General features: G+C 52.3%; 1 protein-coding gene across 8 annotated transcripts; it reads right to left on the bottom strand.

Annotated features, from left to right (window-relative positions):
* Positions 1–107: 107 nt before the first annotated feature.
* LOC306654836 (bifunctional peptidase and (3S)-lysyl hydroxylase JMJD7) lies at positions 108–18,385 on the bottom strand. Of its 8 annotated transcripts, XM_079128763.1 has the most exons (25): positions 18,237–18,385; positions 14,373–14,526; positions 14,043–14,296; positions 13,650–13,706; positions 13,061–13,156; positions 12,740–12,816; positions 9,485–9,557; positions 9,094–9,230; positions 8,816–8,947; positions 8,372–8,412; positions 8,153–8,195; positions 7,808–7,862; positions 7,375–7,505; positions 7,035–7,118; positions 6,733–6,770; positions 5,602–5,737; positions 4,796–4,932; positions 4,317–4,539; positions 4,064–4,181; positions 3,628–3,765; positions 3,370–3,474; positions 2,969–3,148; positions 2,500–2,666; positions 2,078–2,264; positions 108–1,975 (listed from the first exon to the last, which is right to left on the bottom strand). In XM_079128763.1, exons 1-25 carry the CDS (start codon positions 18,298–18,300, stop codon positions 1,755–1,757), a joined length of 3,048 nt encoding a protein of 1,015 aa, XP_078984889.1. In that variant the 5' UTR covers positions 18,301–18,385; the 3' UTR covers positions 108–1,754. The 8 variants fall into 8 exon arrangements, 3 of the variants coding, with proteins under 3 accessions (XP_078984889.1, XP_078984887.1, XP_078984888.1); XM_079128761.1 differs by lacking the exons at positions 8,816–8,947; positions 9,094–9,230; positions 9,485–9,557; ... (3 more) ...; positions 14,043–14,296; positions 14,373–14,526 and having other exon boundaries at positions 540–1,975; positions 18,163–18,385; XR_013762072.1 differs by lacking the exons at positions 108–1,975; positions 2,078–2,264; positions 2,500–2,666; ... (11 more) ...; positions 8,153–8,195; positions 8,372–8,412 and adding exons at positions 12,076–12,226; positions 12,353–12,512 and having other exon boundaries at positions 8,808–9,230.
* Positions 18,386–18,434: the final 49 nt, after the last annotated feature.

Genomic DNA, 18,434 nt, shown 5'->3' with positions numbered 1-18,434 from the left:
GGGGATTGAACTCAGGGGCACTCAACCACTAAGTCACATTCACAGTCCTAGTTTGTATTTTATTTAGAGACAGGGTCTCACTGAGTTACTTAGCATCTTGCCTTTGCTGAGGCTGGCTTTGAACTGGTGATCCTCCTGCCTCAGCCTCCCGAGCCACTGGGATTACAGGCCTGCAACACCATGCCTGGCCAGATCCTGGCATCATTCTGATACTCGACTACCTCACCCACATTTTTCCCACCACCACACCAATGGAGGGGGCACCTCCAACCTGGGTTGGAGGATCATTAGAGAGAGGTCAGAGACAGGCAGGGTACAATCGTCCATACAGGGGCCCCCAAGCCCAGTATGAGTCTGTGTCACACACAGCCATGTGCTCTGTAACAGGAGGCAGCCATGGCTATGGTCTCTGATGTAATCATCCACTCTGACTCCTGCAGAGCCCATGGGTTCCAAGTTCAGATGATGTGTTGCTAAAGGGATTTGTCCTAGACACAGTGAATTCTGAAAATACCAGGATAACCATTTTTTCTGCTTTGTGACTCCAGACACATGCCTAGAGAAGGACCTAAGAGTCACTCGGTCAGGTCTAGCACCTATAGCAAGTTGGGTCATGAGAATCAAAGAAATTACCTCCCATTTTTTTCACACAACTGTTGTTGCCAGTCAGCTCCTAGAAGCAGGTGCAGTGTTCCAAGGGAGGTCAGACAGCTGGATCACTGTGCTCAAGGAAGATTCTGGGGTGGTCAGTCCCTATTATTTACTGTCTCTCTCTCCATTCAACAGGCCTGGGCCTTGAAGCAAACCCCAAGGCAACACCAAGTAAAGACTCTTTCTAGGGAACCAATGACAGCTACAGGCAAAGGACATCCTTACCCTGGCTGCTCAGGACTAGCTTCTGGGATAGACAGTTCCTATTAGATGGGTTCCACCATGATTACAAGCTGCTAGTTATGTCACTTTTATTGGTCTCTTTATTTGGTTCATCTGATCCCAAGTCTGGCAACCCCACCACATGGCAGGAAACAGACCCTCGACTGGACTGTGGCCTTCCCCCAAGGTCCCTGCATGGATGAAGAGGATAGCCTGGGAGAGTGCTCACCCAGGCAAGGCCAGGGCTACAGCAGCAGTGACCCTTGGCTCCACTGTCCTTCACCCCGCTTAGAAAGGGTGACCCAAGCAGTTGACCTGCTCCTTGAGGGAAGTCTGTCCTGATGAGCTCACTATATCAGGTACCTGGGGAGACAGTGTGTCAATCTGCTTTTTAAGCCAGTCCTGGCCGTATACAACCAAGAGTCTGTGGTGACAGATAATCTCAGACAGCACTCCTGTTTGCAAGAGTCTCTGTAATGTATAAAGTGTTCCACTTCACTCTGTCCATTTGGCCTCTTTTCCCCAATCCCTTCCCACAGTTGTCAAGGAAACTTTGAGCCCCAAACCCCGCCAACCCCACTCCGTGAAAAAGGTAGCCCTGGTCTTCTCCACAGAAAGCCTCGCCCTAACTACAGCCATAATGAGCCAGGTCCCTCACTCCCAGCCTTCTGAAGGAGGAGGGGCCCAGCCTCTCTGCTTACAGGCTTCAGCCTGGATGCTATGACAGTTGTTGGTGGCTTCAGTGCCACCTCTAGATGATCCTCAGAATATACCGTGGTTGAGCTGTGCGTGGGCATTAGAGCCCCAGAACATGGGGAGCAAGCTCAGAGTCAGAGCTGGTGGGGACCAGGTGGGAGCCGAGACAGAGCGCCTCCCTGGCATCACTCAAGTCTATGTTGCTGCTTCTGCCTCCGTCGATGCACGGCCTGGTGCAGGGCCTCCAGCAGCCGTTCCTGGTTGTTGCAGATATTGTAATGTGTCAGGTGAAGCAGCTTGTCTGTGTCCTCTGGGCTGTAGGTAACTTTTGTGTAGTGGTATGGGGAGTTGGAAGGAGACAGGTTGACCTCCCCAGCTGCCTTCTCTGCAGGTGTCCGCCGCACCCCTGTGGAGAGACTGCAGCCTGTAAGGGGGGAAGGGCGCTGGGGAGGTTGGTCTTGGGTCACTTGAGGAGAGACAGGAAGGATGAAGGTGGCGGGTGACTCACCAGGGGCCGAGTACTCCTGGAAGGAGTCATTGACCAGAGGGAAGTGCAGCACAGCAGGGGCTTCGGGCTGGGCAGGGTCAGAGAAGGCATGGCACTCCTGAGGCTGGTGCTGCTCTTCTGGGCTGGGTGTGATGGGTGGGAATGGGATCCCCTGCTCCTGGCAGAACCGGCCCAAGAGTTGCAGCTGCTGCAGGGCAGGCAGAAGGCATCAGAGGACGCAAGTTCTCTGTGGTGGGGAATTAACGGTCTGTCCCATTCCACATGGTGTCACTGCCATGCCTCCTAAGGGAAGCTGGGCCAGATACTGGTCCAAAGCAGATCTTGCTAGGGACCAAGACAGGCCCAGCTGGAGTTGGCCCACCACTGCCCATTCCTGCCCCAACCTTTCAGTCCTGTGAGAAGCCCACCCACACCCTCCCAACCTGAAAGGCTCCTTGGAGATTGTAGTCCAGTGACAGGATGAGGTCCACATCCCTGGTGGGCTGCAGGAGGGGTGGGCAGCTAGTATTGACAAAGTAGCCAACATCCAGCAGACAAAGGTAGGGCTCCATGGGTGTCAGCTGATTGGGAAGCCCATCCAGTTTGGTAGCTGCAAAGGTGTGGGGATGGAGCAGGGGCAGCAGCAGTCACTGATTGAGGGCTCCTTTGGGCTGACAGTGAGTCTTACCACTGGTCAGAGGAGATACTCTGCCCCTGGGCCCCTGCTTTCCTGCTGAAGAAGCACCCCCACAATCTACAGCTCCAACTCAAGGAGAGAAGAAAGGAGTACCTGCACCCTACAGCTCGGGGCACTGGGCTCAAAGGGAATGGTGCCAAGCAGGGGAAAAGCGAATGCATGTGGGCTCCCCAAGGCTTAGGCTTAGTCAGTCAAGACCAGGCAGAGGCTGCTACCTTTCCAGGTGGAGAAGTGAGGATGATGGAAATAGTCCTTGTGGAAATGGAGGCCACGCAGGAAATTGTGAGTGGCCTGGGCAAGTGGACGCCTTGTCAGAAGGTCCGTGAAAAACTCAGCAATCCTGCCAGCCCTTGTGGGTGGTTCTTCTATCTTCAGATGGGGCACCTGCTCCTTGTCTATACAGACAAGAAGAGGGTAGAGGAAAAGGAGAATCCTCAAATCTTTATCTCAGCCCCATGGTGACCCTAGAAGGGGGGACCCTTTATCCCAGCCCCTGTGGTGACCCTGGAGGGGGAACAGTTGAGGTCCCCAAACCCAAGAGCCACCTCTGCCAAGCCCCAAACATACCCCCAACTGGCTGCCCATTTGCACCCTATAAAGAAACCTGAGCACCTACCCAGGCTGGCCCGATCCTGGGCCCAGCGGTCCCAGAACTGGCTGGGCTCTGAGGCCCAGTACAAACTGTCCTGGAGGCTGGCTGCATACAGATTGCTCCAGATACCTGAGAGAGGGACATGAGGGGAAGAGTCCCCCAACCCCATCACAATCCTCATGGCCCTTCCTAGACCAGGAAACTTCCCAGGGGCTGAGCTGGCCAGGCTAAAGACCCACTCTCCCTGCTCCACCCAGTTCTCCAGCCAGAGATGCTGCTCACCTTCCAGGTAGCAGATGCGGGACTCAGGGAGCTGCTTCACCAGCCGCCCCATGAAGAATTCGGAGCCAAAAAGCTCTGAGGGGATGAAGGCCCCATACTTGGGGAAGCCGACCTCATAGGGGGAGAACTCGCACCACTCTGTAAGGAAGCCATACACTCAGCCAGGGGGCCTGGGACCCTCAGACACCCGTCATCCACCATGGACTTCACTTCAGGGGAGCCTGGTGATCAGGGGGCTCAGAACTTGTTGCTGTGACTTTAAGTGCAAAACACAAGGCTCTTGCCCCATCCCAAAGGCCTGAGGACCCCTAGTAGGATGACAGCCTTCGGGAAATGACCAGGCAATGTGGGTGTAAGATCCATCTCTTACATAGGCCAGGTTATCCCTTATCTCACTACCCAAAAGAGCATAGGTCTCAGCTCTGGGGCCACTCACCCCCAAATTCAAAGGTTGTCAGGCTCTGCCCCTTGGTGTTGAGGGCACAGTAGATGGGCAGAGGGTTCTGGCCACGACTCAGAGCTTCCCGTTGATCTGAAAGTTTGTGGTCACGAGGCTGGGGGAAGATGATCAGCACCTAAGCTTACAGCTCCCTAGTGCCTGCAGCCCTTCCCACCCTTCACCTGGGGATGGGCTCGAGTTCTAAACCCTTCCCTGGCTTTGCACCCCATCCAGGGTCTACCCCCAACACCTCATCATGCAGCATCGCCTCATTAATGAGGGCCCACAGGTTGGTGAAGCAGGTTGGGTGACCCAGGCGGGCATGCTCGGCCAGCTCCTGCTGATACCACTGCAGCTGGCTGGGGGCCAGCACGCCCAGCTTGTTCTTCGTCACCTGGGTCTTCAGCAACTCAGTGGGCCCTGCCAGGTCCTTCTGAGACCATTCTGGGTCCTCATAGAGGTTGGCCAAGGCCCTGGGAAAAGCCAAAGCCCAGGGGAAAGGGGTTGTCACTTAAGGATCCCACGCTTCTAGCTTTCTCTACTAGGACAAGAGGCACCCCTGGCAGGCACCTTTAAGAGTCTTGGAGCTCACTTCTCCCTGGCACACATGTTTTCCCAGCCCTTCCAATTTGTTAAGAGCCTCTGGGGCCTGGCAGCACCTTACCCCAGCACTCCCCCAACCCAACCAGCCATCCATAGCCTCCAGCACTCAACTTGCTACCAGCTCACCAGGTGGAGCCTGAAGCCCCTGTGATGTAGGAGATGCAGTCCAAGAGGCCCAGCTCCCTCAGGGCGGCCAGCTGTCCATATAGGGAAGTCATTGCCCGGATCCCTCCGCCAGTGGCCATAACAGCTACCACTGGGATCTAGAAGAAAGGACAGTTAGGCTTAGAGACACCTGAGGGATGGAAAAAGTCATGCAAGGTGGGAAGTCATGGGATCATTCAGCTCGCTCCACAATAAGGCCAGTCAAGATGTGACAGGGGATCTTGGGCCAGCTCTGAGTCAGAGAGGGCCTCCTGAGGGCTGAGCTTCTCCAGTTATGAGGGCTCCAGAGCCTGATAGATAGCCCTCATTTCTTCCCCCAGGCCCTGAAGATTCTGGGATCACTTTCTGGAAGCCCCAGTACAAACCCAAAAGTCTCCCAAATAGCCCTCTCCCTCCACTTACTAGATGTCATTCCCTAGTATTTAACCTAGACTCATGAGACCACCCATGCCAGGAAGCCATCCTCATACCACCTGTCTATGTCACTAATCAGTTAGTGACATACTCCCAACACCGGAACCAGGGTAAAGACCAAGAAACAAAGAGAAGGAAAGCCAGCCCAGAAGGGGTTCCTGCCCACAAGCTCCAGGTGCCTCATGCAACACTCTGCTGACTGCGTCAAGCAAGAGGAAACAGAGCAGGGCAGGCAGCATCTACAGGTGTAGGTTGGCACCAGCTCTGGGCTACTTATAAACAACCAGTTTGTGTTCAGCCCTGGGCCCAAGCAACCCCAGGACTGCCCCACCCAAACCCGCCCAGACTCACACCTCATCCTCACGCAGGTCTCTGTCTAGCTGCAGGGCCTGCTTCAGGGCCCCAGCCACCACCTGCTTCCTCCTGCTCAAGAAGGCCTGCTCCTCTGCACAGGGCCTGCAGCCCAGGCGCACAGCCAGCTCTCGTGGGCTGGGGGAAGAGAAGAGACTGTGATGCAGCTCCCAGACCCACCAGAGAAAGGGAATTCTGGGCTTGCCTCAATTCGCTGCCCTCTCTATTTCCTGTTCCTCAGTGCACACCATTGCTCCTGTGTGCTGAGGCTCAGAAGTCTGACACAGTGACATGTGAATGGAACTTGGGGAGCCCAGACCCACACATGGATACCCACAAAGACCTGGGAATATGGGAACTGAAAGGGCCACTCAGGTCCCAGATGCAGGGACCCGACACTGTGAATCCCACTTCCAAGTCTCATTTTCTCTCCATTACCCACCAATTCCAAAAATGACAACAGAGCAGGCAGAAAAGAAGGTCCAATGCCCTCCTCCCCATATGGTGAGAAGTTACTTCTCAAGACAGTGGGTGCTGATGGCAACTCCTCTTAAGAAGGCATTTAAGGGGCTGGGGTTGTGGCTCAGTGGTGGAGCACTTGCCTAGCACATGTGAGGCACTGGGTTCGATCCTAGCACCACATAAAATTAAATAAAATAAAGGTATTGTGTCTACAACTAAAAATATTTTTTAAAAAGTAGTTTAAAATTTTTTTTTAATTATAAAAGAAAAAAGAAAGCATTTAAGGTCCATCCACAACAGCTCCCACCCAAACAGCACAACTTCCCATCTCCTTAGTTTCTTTGCCTTCTCTGTGCCTCAAACCCTGCTACTGTCCTCACTCCCCCGCCCGCCCCGTTGTTTAGCCAAATATTTATCCAGGGCTTCCCAAGTGTCAGGCACTGGCACCACTCGAACTAGAGCAGAAACAAAAAGGAAAACACTAAGACAAATACCTTTCTGTGCTGAGGCTTCCTCCTGGCACTGTGTGCTCCACCTGTGAGGGAAGCCCTGCCCAGAGGGGCAAGTGTGCTGCAAGCTCCCCACCTCTCCCCATCACTCCTGCAGGCCAGATGCTCGACCTTCGCCACCCCTGCCCGCTTGCTTTCCCAAGCCCCAGCCAGGCCTCTCACCCTTCTTCTTTCTTCAGTTCCACCCTCAGCAGGGGCTCCTAAAAACCATGAAAACCCCATCGCAAAGGTCAGTCACCTCCAACTCTTCCTCTCACCCAGCCTTAGAGCACCCTTAGATGGCCCCCCACACTGTCAGGTCCCCAACCAACTCCACAGGAGCCACCCTTTTACCCAAAGCCTGGCCCTAGTGCTTGTTCAGGCCACAGCCTGAGGAGAGTGGCTACAGAAGCAGGCCTCTCCCTTTAAGGGTCAGTGCTAGTCCTGTCTGGACATTGAGCTTTCCTCCACTGGGTGACCAGTACCTGTGATGTGGGGAAGATGAGTCGCACCAACTGGTCAGTGGGCAGGCTCTGTAGTGGCACCTTCAGTTGTTCCTGAGGGTCATTCTTCAGGGGGAACAGAGAACACCCATGAATCCTTATACTCTCCCTATCAGCAAGAGCTCCACCAATTTTCCTGGCAGCAAAAAAGGAACAGGAGGGAGAGGAACAGGGACCCCCATACACTGTACCCAGGGGCCTGATTCTCCCAGGGAGAAGGGTAAAGGAGGTGGGGTATAGGCAAGCAGAGGTCAGGCTGGGAGGAGGTGTGGATGGAGTGAGGGTAGCTTGGGGACCTAGCGCCCAGGAATGAGGCCATTACCTGCAGATGGATGTTCAGTTCTTGTTCCCAGCAGGCTGGGCAATGGAAACAGAAAGAGCCAGTGCCCACAGAGGCCTCCTGAAGCCCCTCACAGGCCCCTGGAACTACAAGCTGAACTCTGGACTCTGACCCTGGAAATAGGAAATAGAGCAGAGAGGACAGGGGTAGGATCTCTGCCATGGCATCCCTCACTATTCCTGGAGGACATTTCCTTCTCCTCTCTGAAATGGAGGGCTGGTCCAGGTTGGAAGTTGGAGCCCAAACCACACTGAAAACGAAGTGGAAAATCTTGGCTCCTGTGAAGCCCCAGCACACTTATCCTCTAACCCCTATTCCTGACTTTGGGAACTGAAGGCAGCTAGTGTCTTCCCCTTAGAAAGGAGGAAGATAAGGAATGAAGGTAGAGGGTTGTCCCAATAGGTTGGGGACTCACCCTTCTGGTCCCCTGTCTTTTCCAGCTGAACATGCAAGCAGGAGAGTTCCCGGGCCTGCGTTATTAAGAGAGCTCCTCAGGCATCAGCCCCACCCCTGTTCCAGGACCTCACCCTCCCAGCACCCTGCTTCCTCCTCCTCAGCACTTCATTACCTTGGCCCCCAGTTACCTAGCATTTGCTTGAGATTGCACTCCCTCAAGGCACTGACATCCCAGAGGCCCCCAGTCAGCTTACTCTGACGCAAGCAGCCTTGGGCATGAGCTTCAGACCCAAGAAGAGCAAGGAGATGGCGTAAGGGAGTTCCTGAGGACCCCCAATCACCCCGAGCGCCATTCCTGACTCACCACCAGGATGCCATTGCTGACAAGCTGCTCCACACAGTCCATCCTGGAAAGAGCCCTCAATGACCCTTTGGAAGAAACCCAGGTTCTCACCCCCACAGAGCGAGCCCTGGGCACCACTCCTCCACCAGGGAATGGCGCCTGCTCTGGGAGTGTTGGTACTGTTCTTCCCAGAAGGAAGTATTCCACTCCCACCTGGGACTGCCCCGTAGCCCAACTCACAGGTTCTGCAGTTGAAACTCAACTTCCAGCCGCTCCTTACCCTGGGGAGAAAGAGAAGCAAGTTAGAAAGAATAAGGAGGGGTGTGTGTGTGTGTCTGTGTGTGTGTGTGTGTGTGTGTGTGTGTGTGTGTGTGTGTGTGTGTGTGTGTGTGTAGATTCCAACCAGACACCAGCTGGGGACACTGAAGTAAAGGTGAAAGAAGGGGCCTGAGGGAAGGGCCATTGTCCTTCTCCAGGCTGCTCTGTCCATTTTCCTTGGGTTGCTCCAAGAAAGCTGTTCTTTGTTTAAGAAGCCAAATAAGGTTGAGGAAAGGCTGCTCCTTGGTGAAAAGTCACTCCCAGCCGGCATAGGTGTCTGGGATACAACAGATGTCTGGGCTGGCTACTCTCCAAATACCCCCTTGCAAAGGTTGGGGAGCCCCACTGCCCTGAGTACAGCCTTGCCTGTGAGCTCAGTGAGAAGCTCTGGTGCCTGAACTCCCCAGTTTGCAGAGTCCCCACATCAAATAGCACAGACAACACTGGGTCATCTTTGGTCAACAGGTCCTGGTCAAAGACTTTTAATTCCATGATATTCTAGAAGGGAAACAGAGTGAGAAGGCTGCAGAAAGAAGGGGTATGATGGGAAAGTGGGTAGGGCAGGCAATGAAGGGCTGGGAAAGGACAGGTGGCAGTGGCTTCATGGGGATGGCGAGTAGAGCTGGCTTTGATGCTGGAGCCACCTTGAGCTGGCTGTGGATTCGGAAGTGAAAGCTCTGATTCCAGATGGGATTTCGGCTGTTCTTAACGGTGCGTGTCTGAAGCCTGTGGCTGGAGGCGGTGGGCAGCCACAGAGTCACATAGCAATCAGAGGGGGTCACTGCAGGGAGGATGGACAAGTGTGCAGTGATGGCCAACAGTCATTTCCAGCCCAGCCACCCACAGTCTCCATCACGTGGAGACTCATGTCTAATGGGTGGCCCCACTGCCACCTTCTACCGAGAATCTCCTCCCAGCACTCTCTTCCAGGACCCCTCCTCCTGTCTCTTCCCACTGATACTGCCCACTGAATCCAGCTGCAGTACTCTTCACTTCCCTTGGCCCAACAAAGGGCCAGGGGAACAGCACACTCACCCAAGTCCTTGGAAGGCAGACCATGGGCCTGCAGGACACGCACAGTGAGCAGGCAGGTGCCAGGCACCTTTGCCTACAGAGGAGGGAGAGGGTGTAGGTTTGCTGCAGGTAGATGAGGCCAACAATGTCAGGGGCCATAGGGGAGGCTGGGATAGTCCCTCAAGGCCTAATCCTGAACCACAAGGAACCACAGGTCCACCCTTCACCCCATCAACTTCCGACTCCACAGAAGATAGGGTATCTCCTTGATGACACCTGCCCACATTTATATAATGTTCTGTCCAACTCTGCACCAAGGGTTCTAGATACATGAACTCACTCATCACATGACCACCCTATGCAGGGGCTCCATTAGGATCAATCCACAAGGAAACTGAGGCATGGAGAAATAGCCACTTGTCTGAGACTAGTTGGCAGGCTAGCTCCAATTTAAGCACCCCTCGCCCCTGCACAGGTACTTCTATTTCCTGAATACAGCATCCTTCCACCCCACAGCCTCATCACGCACTCCAGCCTGAGCAGTTTTGAGTCTGGCCTTGGGCAGCTTGGGATATAAGCTATCAAGGGAGGTGAAGAGGCAATGTCAGGGCTTTGGGCACCATGAATGAACTGCTTCCCATACTGTCCACCCCATTCTGGAAATGGGTTCTCTGTTCTATAATTGTCTCCTGAGCTCCCTCCAAACATACTCCTTGGTTCAGGGGATGTAAATGCTGGCCAGTGGCCAGGGCAGAGGAAGCCTGTGCCAACTGGTACTTCCTATTGGTCTTCAGTCCTGCCTCTGGGAGAGTGTTGATGGACTAAGTCCAGGGAGCTCACAGGGACAGGGTCAGAGCTGGGGAAGCTCATCCACCTGTGGCATCCCTGGGGCTCTCACATCCCAAGCAACTGAGTCAGAAGGACATCAAGCAGCCACTTCCTTCTGGAGCCCCAGGACAGCAGCTGAGAGCCTCTGAGTTCCCAAGGCCCAAATCCAAGAGGTCATCCTGGAGCCCATTCCCAGGACAGAAAGAACTTGGGGTAATCCCTCACCCAGGTCCCTGATTCTCCTTTGGCTACTGCTCACTGGTCTGATCTTGCAATCAGCAAATACCCCTTGCTATACCTGGAGAAGACCAGAGCTTCTCTAAGAAACAGCAATAGGCCCTGGATAGGGATCTAGGTTTGCAGTGAGGGCCCAATGCCCTGGAAGGCCTTACCAGAGCCATGAGGCCAAGTTCAGGAGCAGGAATGATGAGGCAGTAGCCACAGGACCAAGGACTGCCAGCTTCTAATCCAGAGCCAGGGTGCCCGAGCTAGCCCTGAGCACATCCCTAGCCCCTCCCATATGCCTCCTTCACTCCACCCAAGGCCAACACCCACCACTGAACCAGCCACCTGTCCAGGAAATGGGGCACTTTAAGCCTGTCCTGGAGCCACTGACACCCTCTTGTTCCCAGAGATCCCACTCTGCAGTCATCACCATCTGGGCCTGCCCCATTTGGCCTTAACTTAAGGAGGGAGCTTTAGGAGAGGTGATGTCAGGGGCTGAGCAGAAGGAAAGCAGAGAATGGGTCCCAGAGCAGTGGTGAGCAGAGGGGTTGAGCACCTTCAGCAGCAGGGTCTTTCGCAACCTCCCAGCACCAGCAAGACAGGAATGCCCAGTCCCAACTGGAGGCTTGGCCAATCTAAGAGGAGTACCTCAGGCTCCATCACAACTGGCAGGGGTGTGGCTGTCACATAAAATAGCCCTTCAAAGCCATGTCTGGACTGCCTCCACCCTTGCAGGTGGGTGGCCAGGGATAAGGCTGGTGGGTTGGCATTCCTGCTCTTCAGGTAGGTGCGGAGGGACGCTAGTGTGGAAACCAATCCATCCTCAGAGGGATGGTCCCAGAAAGAGTAGGATTTTTGTCCCTTCCTGCCAGTGCTTGCTGTGGAATAGAGGTTACCCCAGGGCAAGAAATCCCACCAGCAGTCATAGAGCCAGGGGATAAGAGCAAACCAGGCCAGGGTAAAGCTAGGAATAGCATTAGAGGCCCTGAACCAAGGAGGACCCAATCAGGCAATTTTAAGACTGAGGTCAGTCCATTTTTCCCATGGAGGGGCTGCACAGGCTGTCACAGAAGGGGACTGGGCAACAAACAGCTCCCCGGGCCTGGATCTGGCCAGCAGCCCCAATCAGGGTTACCCTGAAATTTTCACCTAAACCCTCAAGCCCTCATCAGGCCACAGGAAATTACAAGGAATATCAGAACGAATGAATCACAGCTACTTTTTATTGACCACTTCCTCTGTGCTGGTCCATGCTGGACCTTACAGATATCATCATCCCCATAGCAGCCCTGTGAGGTAGAACCATTATTATCTCCACTTTACAGCCAGGACACCAATGTCAACAGGTGGTGACTTGCCCAGAGTCACCACACTGGTAAGAGGTGCTGCTGCACCTGATCCCCACTCCTCCTCACCTGTGTGGCAACTTCCTGGGCACTCTCACTCAAACCTGCCTGGCATCTCCTGATCAAATCCCAAGATCATCCAAGGCTGATCAAGCTGGACCCTGGGCCAGCAGCAGGCAGGTACTTAAACTCTCAGTTAGCTCTAGAACTGACCCAATCTAGGAGGGGTCAACCTTTCCCTCAAGATGTCCTTAGCAGTATTCATCAGGGCTACATCAGTCAAGGCCTGCAGCCTTAGTTAGGGAGTCCAGCAGCTGGAAGTAACTGTACTTGAGGTCATATTCCATGTCATACCAGAAGTTCACTGTGGGGAGAACAGAGATGTGAATATGAGGGTCCCTGTTTTTAATCTAGAGCCCCCAACCTCTCCCAAAGATGCCCTGCTGGGCCTTGATAGGGCTTTCCCTTGGGTGGCCTGGGTGTTCCTCACCAGCAATGCAGCCATGGGACTGCTGAACATGGTGGAACCACAGAGATGGTAGATACAGCAGCTCACCAGCCCGCACCGTGCAGTGAAGGGCCTGTGCCTGACTGTAACTGGGGTACTGGGTCAGGTCTGGAGCCAGTGGGTCCAGTGGGATCCAGGGCACCTAGGAACATAGCAGTTTCCAGGAAGCAGTCCCCAAGGTTCCTGGTCCTCCAGTTCTCTACTTTCCTAAGCTAAACACCATGAACCCTGCTCTACTTAGCATGGAAAGGCCCCACACTTACATTTTTCCAGAGGATGGTATCACCTCCCCAGATCTTTTGTGCTTACCCTCTGAGGTTCAGGTTCTTGCTCTTTCCCCTCCCCAGAACCCAGGAATAAAACAGTCACCTTCTCCATGGCTTCTTCATCCACCATCCTAAAGGTGCCCTCTTCAGTTAGTTGGTAGGTTGCCGGTGTGTACAGTTCTGAAGCCCAAGGGAGAAGAGTGTAGGGAAACTCAAGTGACCTGCAATTTGTCAGTTCCTTCCCACCCCAGCCATGTTCCCACATGTTCCCTAGGTACAGGAGCCAGAGGGTTGGGAGTTCTGGTGCACCTTAGACCTGTGGTCATGTTTTAGGCCTAGGCCCCAGCCTACCCAGGATCTTGCTGTCCTCCCTCCACCGTGGGCCACCTGCTCCCAAGAGCCCACTCTGGGCCATGTCCCCTACCGTAAGGGATAAAGGGCCGGTCGCTGGGCGGATGTAACAAAAATCGTTTCTCCCCTGAGACTACACAGTACAGGTTCTCGTAGTGGTCCTTGTGCACTGTCAACACAAGTAAAGCCTGGGGGTGAGGTGTGGAGGATAGAGGGGAACCAACCACCTCAACCCTGAACCCCAAGACTGCCTATGGCAAAAGGAAGAGATCACAAAGGGTCAGCTGGCTCAAGGAGACACCAAGGATGCTGTGGACATGGCAGAACACAGCATACCAAGGATTGGATGCTGGTCAGGCTATGGGCTCACTTCCACCAAGAGGGGAAGTGGTGCCACCAGGTTTCTCCTAAATTCCCTCCTGACCTAGTTAGCCTTCAGAGAGCCTTCAAGGATCTAGAGAAAAAAACAATGGTGCACTTTGGTCTCAGAGCCATGGGCGGCCACCCAGCTCAGTTGTCAGGGGAGACCTGTGGTGCCCAAGTCTAGAATTCCAAGGGAAAATGAGAAAGAAGAGCCAGGTCATCTGCAGTCCAGCCTGACCTTCCTCACCCGACCTCATCTCCCCTTCCTCTGCCCCTCCAGCTCCTTCTCTGGCACATACATGATGTCACAGCAGCTGCCTCCCCCAGCCAGAAGTTCACAGCATCAGGCATCTTTCCTGTGGGGCAAATGGTGAATTAGGGAGGCCATGCTAGCTTGGCCCCCATACAGGAATGCTAAGCAAAGAGCTGGGTGGTAGTAAAGGAATCTCAAGAAGAGGGAAGAGGAAGAGGAAGAAGTAGGGAGTGCTTCCTTATTCATCTATTATTAAGTCAAGGCCTGGGGCAGGCAGCTGGGCAGCACCTAACCCCACAGGCCTAAATGTGTGGACCAAATAAATAGCAAAGGGAGAGAATGAACAAGCAGGCTCATCTCTTCCTTCCCAGATCATCCCTGCCCTGCCTCCTGGCCAGAGATCACCTTGCACACCCCTTCCCCACCTCCTTCCACTCACCCAGCGCCTCAGAGGCCCAGGGTACATGAGACTCCAGATCAGGCAGCAGCTGGGGTAGCTCAGTGGGCAGGTTAGAACATTGTTTCTGCACGTAGAGGACTCCTGGGTGTTGGGCCTGGCCCTCCAGCACATCTAGCACATAGCTGAGGGGCAGGTGGCGCTCGGCAGGCATTACAAAGCGGTCCCCTCGAACGGCATCCGCATAACCATCTGGAGTCACCGCCACACTCACCTCTGTAGAACCCACTGTGGCTCTGGAGGAATGGATATTCAGCTCATGCCCCGCTGCCAGTAATCACTGTCCACCCACCAACCCAGGGAGGTTCCCACCTTAAGTAGGGGAGGGACCACTTCTGGAGGGCTGGCCAGTGCTGCAGGGCATTTCGAATAATGCAGGGCCTGTTGGGACACACCCAGTCCCTGTAGAAGCTGAGTGGAGTAGGAGCCTCATCCAGGTAAGGCACATCAAGAGGCACACTGAGTTCTGAGAGAAAGAAGGAAATGGGGGGGAGGGACAGCAGCACTCAGTCTTTTCCCTATTACCTGCATAAGAAATGCCCTCCCTGGGAAGGCAATACTGTGTCACTAAGCAATGCTACTGGTGACCATGGGACCCTGGACAACCAGGAATAGAAGAGTGAGAAACTGAAGTAAGACAGCATAAAGTACACAGGAACACACCAAGATGGGCCACCAGGGGTTGCTGTTCAGTCCATAACCCAAATCCTCCATGGGTCTATGTCTGGGCTCTACACAGTGGACACTTGGTTTCCCCATACTGGAGGGCCAATCTTCCAGTATCTGTTAGGAAATGGAGCCACTGAATTGGTGGTGGGAAGTCTAGAATAAGTCGGGCATAGGGCCACAGGCCAAAGGCCAAGGTCCAATTGCCCAAGGCCCTGGGCTGGTCTGGATGAGATGAGGCTCTAGAAAGACCACTCCAAAAGTGATACATACTGAGCACCTAGAATGTGCTCACACTTGGCCTGGTCAGTGTGGATATCAAAGGATGTTATAATCATCATCTCAAGCAGCTTATAATCTACCTGGGGAGACAAGGTACCAGATGAAAATACTAGAAGAAATAAGGGCTAAACTGTGTTTTGGGTCTCAGTGAACAGAAGCATCATCCTTAGACGCCCAGGGTCACTATGTGTATTTGGGCAGCTTATGCAGTGTACCACCTGTGTGGATGTCTACAGTGGTCCTACATCATCCTTAAATGCAATCTATTATTTATGACATCCTCAGTTGCTCCTGTCATCCTACCAACTGTTTCTCAAAGCCACCATCTCTTTTTTACCTCTGCTACTTGGGGGCCCTCATTAAAATGTTACAATATTGAGGTTTCCTTCCCTGACAACTTTTTTTTTTCTTTTTGCAGTACTAAGGATTCAACTCACCGGTGCTCCACCACTGAGTGCTTTTGACTATTTTATTTATTCATTAATTTTTTTTTTTTTTGCAGTGCTAAGGATTGAATTCAGGGCCTCAAGCATGCTAAGCTAGTGCTCTACCCTAGTCCTGCTCTAAAAATATTTTAGACAGAGTCTCACTAAGTTTCTAAGGCTGGCCTTGAACTTGCATTTCTCTTGCCTCAGCATCCTGAGTTGCTGGGTTGACTACTCTTTAAAATTGTAATCCATTCCCAATTCTTAAATTTCTTTTTTTTTCTTCTTAGCATTTATATCACCATATGACATGCTATATATTTCACTTATTTAAATTGTTTATGGGTCTGTCTCCCTCACCAGACTGAAAGTTCCGTAAGAGCAGGGATGTTTATCTTATTTGCTGATGCATCCCTAGAACAGTATCTAGCACACAGTAAATATTTTCTTAATAATTGAATGAAAGTCTCCAACATCTTGGCTGGATGGTTTCTGCACTAAAACCATCAAACCATTCAACTGGTTTTTCTGGCTTAATTCTACTCCCTCTGAGTATACAACATCTGATCCCAGTTATTTGAAAATACAATCTCAACTCCTCCTAGTAAAGAATTCTTTGATGGCTTACCACTACTCCTTACAGAAGTCTGCCTCTGGCATGCATTCAAGGTGCTCCATCATTAGGCCCAACCTACTTTTCCAGTTTGATTTGCTCCTGACTCCTGCCTTCCCCTTACCACATACCCTCTTAACTCAGGCAGTGCCAGACTCTGTTCCTGCTGCTTGCTCAGATGGGAATGTCTTTCTCCTGATTTTTACAAGGACACAGACCTTCGCTTTGTTACTATCATCCTCCTTGGTCCCAGTCAGTGGTTACTACAACCTGCTCAAAATGGCCATGGCATTCATTTTCACCTCTAAGGTCATGCTCCACCTCTCATGCTGTGTCTTTATGCTGGTCATCCTTGCCTCACAGTCAGTCAGAAAGCAAATGTCTCATCATCAGAAACTGAAACTGAATGAGAAGACCTGCTGGGCCCAGGAAAAATGAACATGAAAAACCTGGCATGTGTGTTTATTTTTACTGGGTGGGGACAAGATGGGACCTGCCATCTCCCAAGCAGATGGGCTGAGGCTCAGTAAATCTTGTTGTGCTCACTGGGATTTTTTTTTTTTTTTACCCCTGCTATTCTGGGAATTGAACTAGCGCCTCATTCATGCCAGGCAAGAACTCTACCACTAAGCTACACTCCCAGTCATGAGAGTCATAAAACATATGAAAACTGTTTTTTTTTTTTTTTTTCTCTATTCCTAGAATTTTCTACATATCAATTTTATTTGCTTTTCGTTCTTTAGGGAATGGCTACTTTTCTCTCCTGGGCTTCAAAGAGAATTTCAAAGGGATCTAAACAATTCCTTTGACCCAATAATTCTAAGAATTTAACCAACAAAAATATTCACGCATGCACACAAAGACTGCTCCAGGCACTGTTCCCTAAATGCCACAAGTACTCTCTCCCCTAAGGAGTTGCTGGCCCTGCACTTGTCTTCTAACCTACTTGAACTATATGATTTACATGTTTAGTGTGGTTGCTGTCTCCTCACCTAGAATGTAAGCTCTAAGAGCTTGTTTTGTTTGTTCAATGATGTATCTCAAATACACTAAACAGAGCCTAGCGCATTGAGTTGCTTAAAAAAATTGTTAAAAAAATGAACACGCAAGTATTAGCTGTACAATTATTGAAAACAATAGACTGGAAATAACTGACGTGCCCATCAATAATAGGCTGATTCAGTGAACCACACCACTATTTCACAGAAATGAATGAGATAGATGTGGAATGACTTCCAGGATGCACAATGCAAAAAAAGTGTATAAAAGAGTACAATCATGTGGATGTATGAATATAAACAGAATCTTTCTGGAAGAATGCAAAGTGGGGCTGATACTGGGAAGCTTACTTTATTTACATGAAATACTCAGGTCAGATGCCTGTGTTGCTGATTAATGGTACGAAATCGTTAAAAAGAAAGAAGGGGGGGGGGTCATTTAAAAACAGAAAGGCAGGCCTGGTGGTACAGGCCTGTAATCCCAGTAACTCAGGAGGCTGAGGCAGGAGGATGGCAAGATCAAGGACAGCCTGGACAACTTAGTGAGACCCTATCTCAAAATAAAAAGGGTTCAGAGATAGTGTGTCCTTGGGTTCAATCCCCAGTACTGATACAAATACATTAAAAAAAAAAAAAAAAAAAAAAAAAAAAAAAAAAAAAAAAACCAGAAAGAAGGAAAGAAAGGGAATGAGGAAGGACAAAAGGAAGAAAGAAAAGGGTAAAGAAAAACAGAACCCAGCAGGGGTAAGAACCAGGTTCACTTGAACAACTGTCTACAATCCTCCCCAAACTCTGCACTGCCCACAAGCTTGAAGGAGTCTATTCTGAATAAGGACGACTGTTTCCTTCCAGCAAAGGTTCAGAGAGAGAAGCCCACCACCACCTATAGACAAATGAGACTTCTTTACGGGAAGAGCAACAACGCACCGCCCATATTTATTAAGCACGTACTGACTATGGGAACTCAGGATGACAACAGGAGCACGGCGAAGACCGCACCAGGCCTTGAAATGACATGAACACACACTCCAGGAAGCCACGAGGGCGGGCGTGCGACCATAGGAGGAGCGAGCTGGGGACCTACCGGCTGGCTGAGGGAGGGGCCGTCAACCACTCACGCGCAGGAGTGCGGAGCGTCGGCGGTCCTCCGGACCCCTCCCGCTCTGGGCGCCTGCAGCACTGGCCCACTCACCCCGCGCCGCGGCCGGGAACTCTCGTAACGCCCTCTGCACCGCGTCCAAAGCCGCCGCCGCCATGACGCCCGCTGCCTGAGGCCCCGCCCCGGGGTCCCCACGTGAGCTCCAGGCCCCTCCCGGCCCACACCTTTCTGGCTCTTGCCAGTCGCAGACCCACGTTCCACTCGATGGAGCGAGGAGCAGGGCTTTCTTTC

Source organism: Sciurus vulgaris (genome assembly GCF_902686455.1).
Source record: "Sciurus vulgaris genome assembly, chromosome: 2".
Classification (NCBI taxonomy): domain Eukaryota; kingdom Metazoa; phylum Chordata; class Mammalia; order Rodentia; family Sciuridae; genus Sciurus; species Sciurus vulgaris.
The sequence above is the reverse complement of the archived record's forward strand: the minus strand, read 5'-3'. Positions and strand labels throughout refer to the sequence as shown.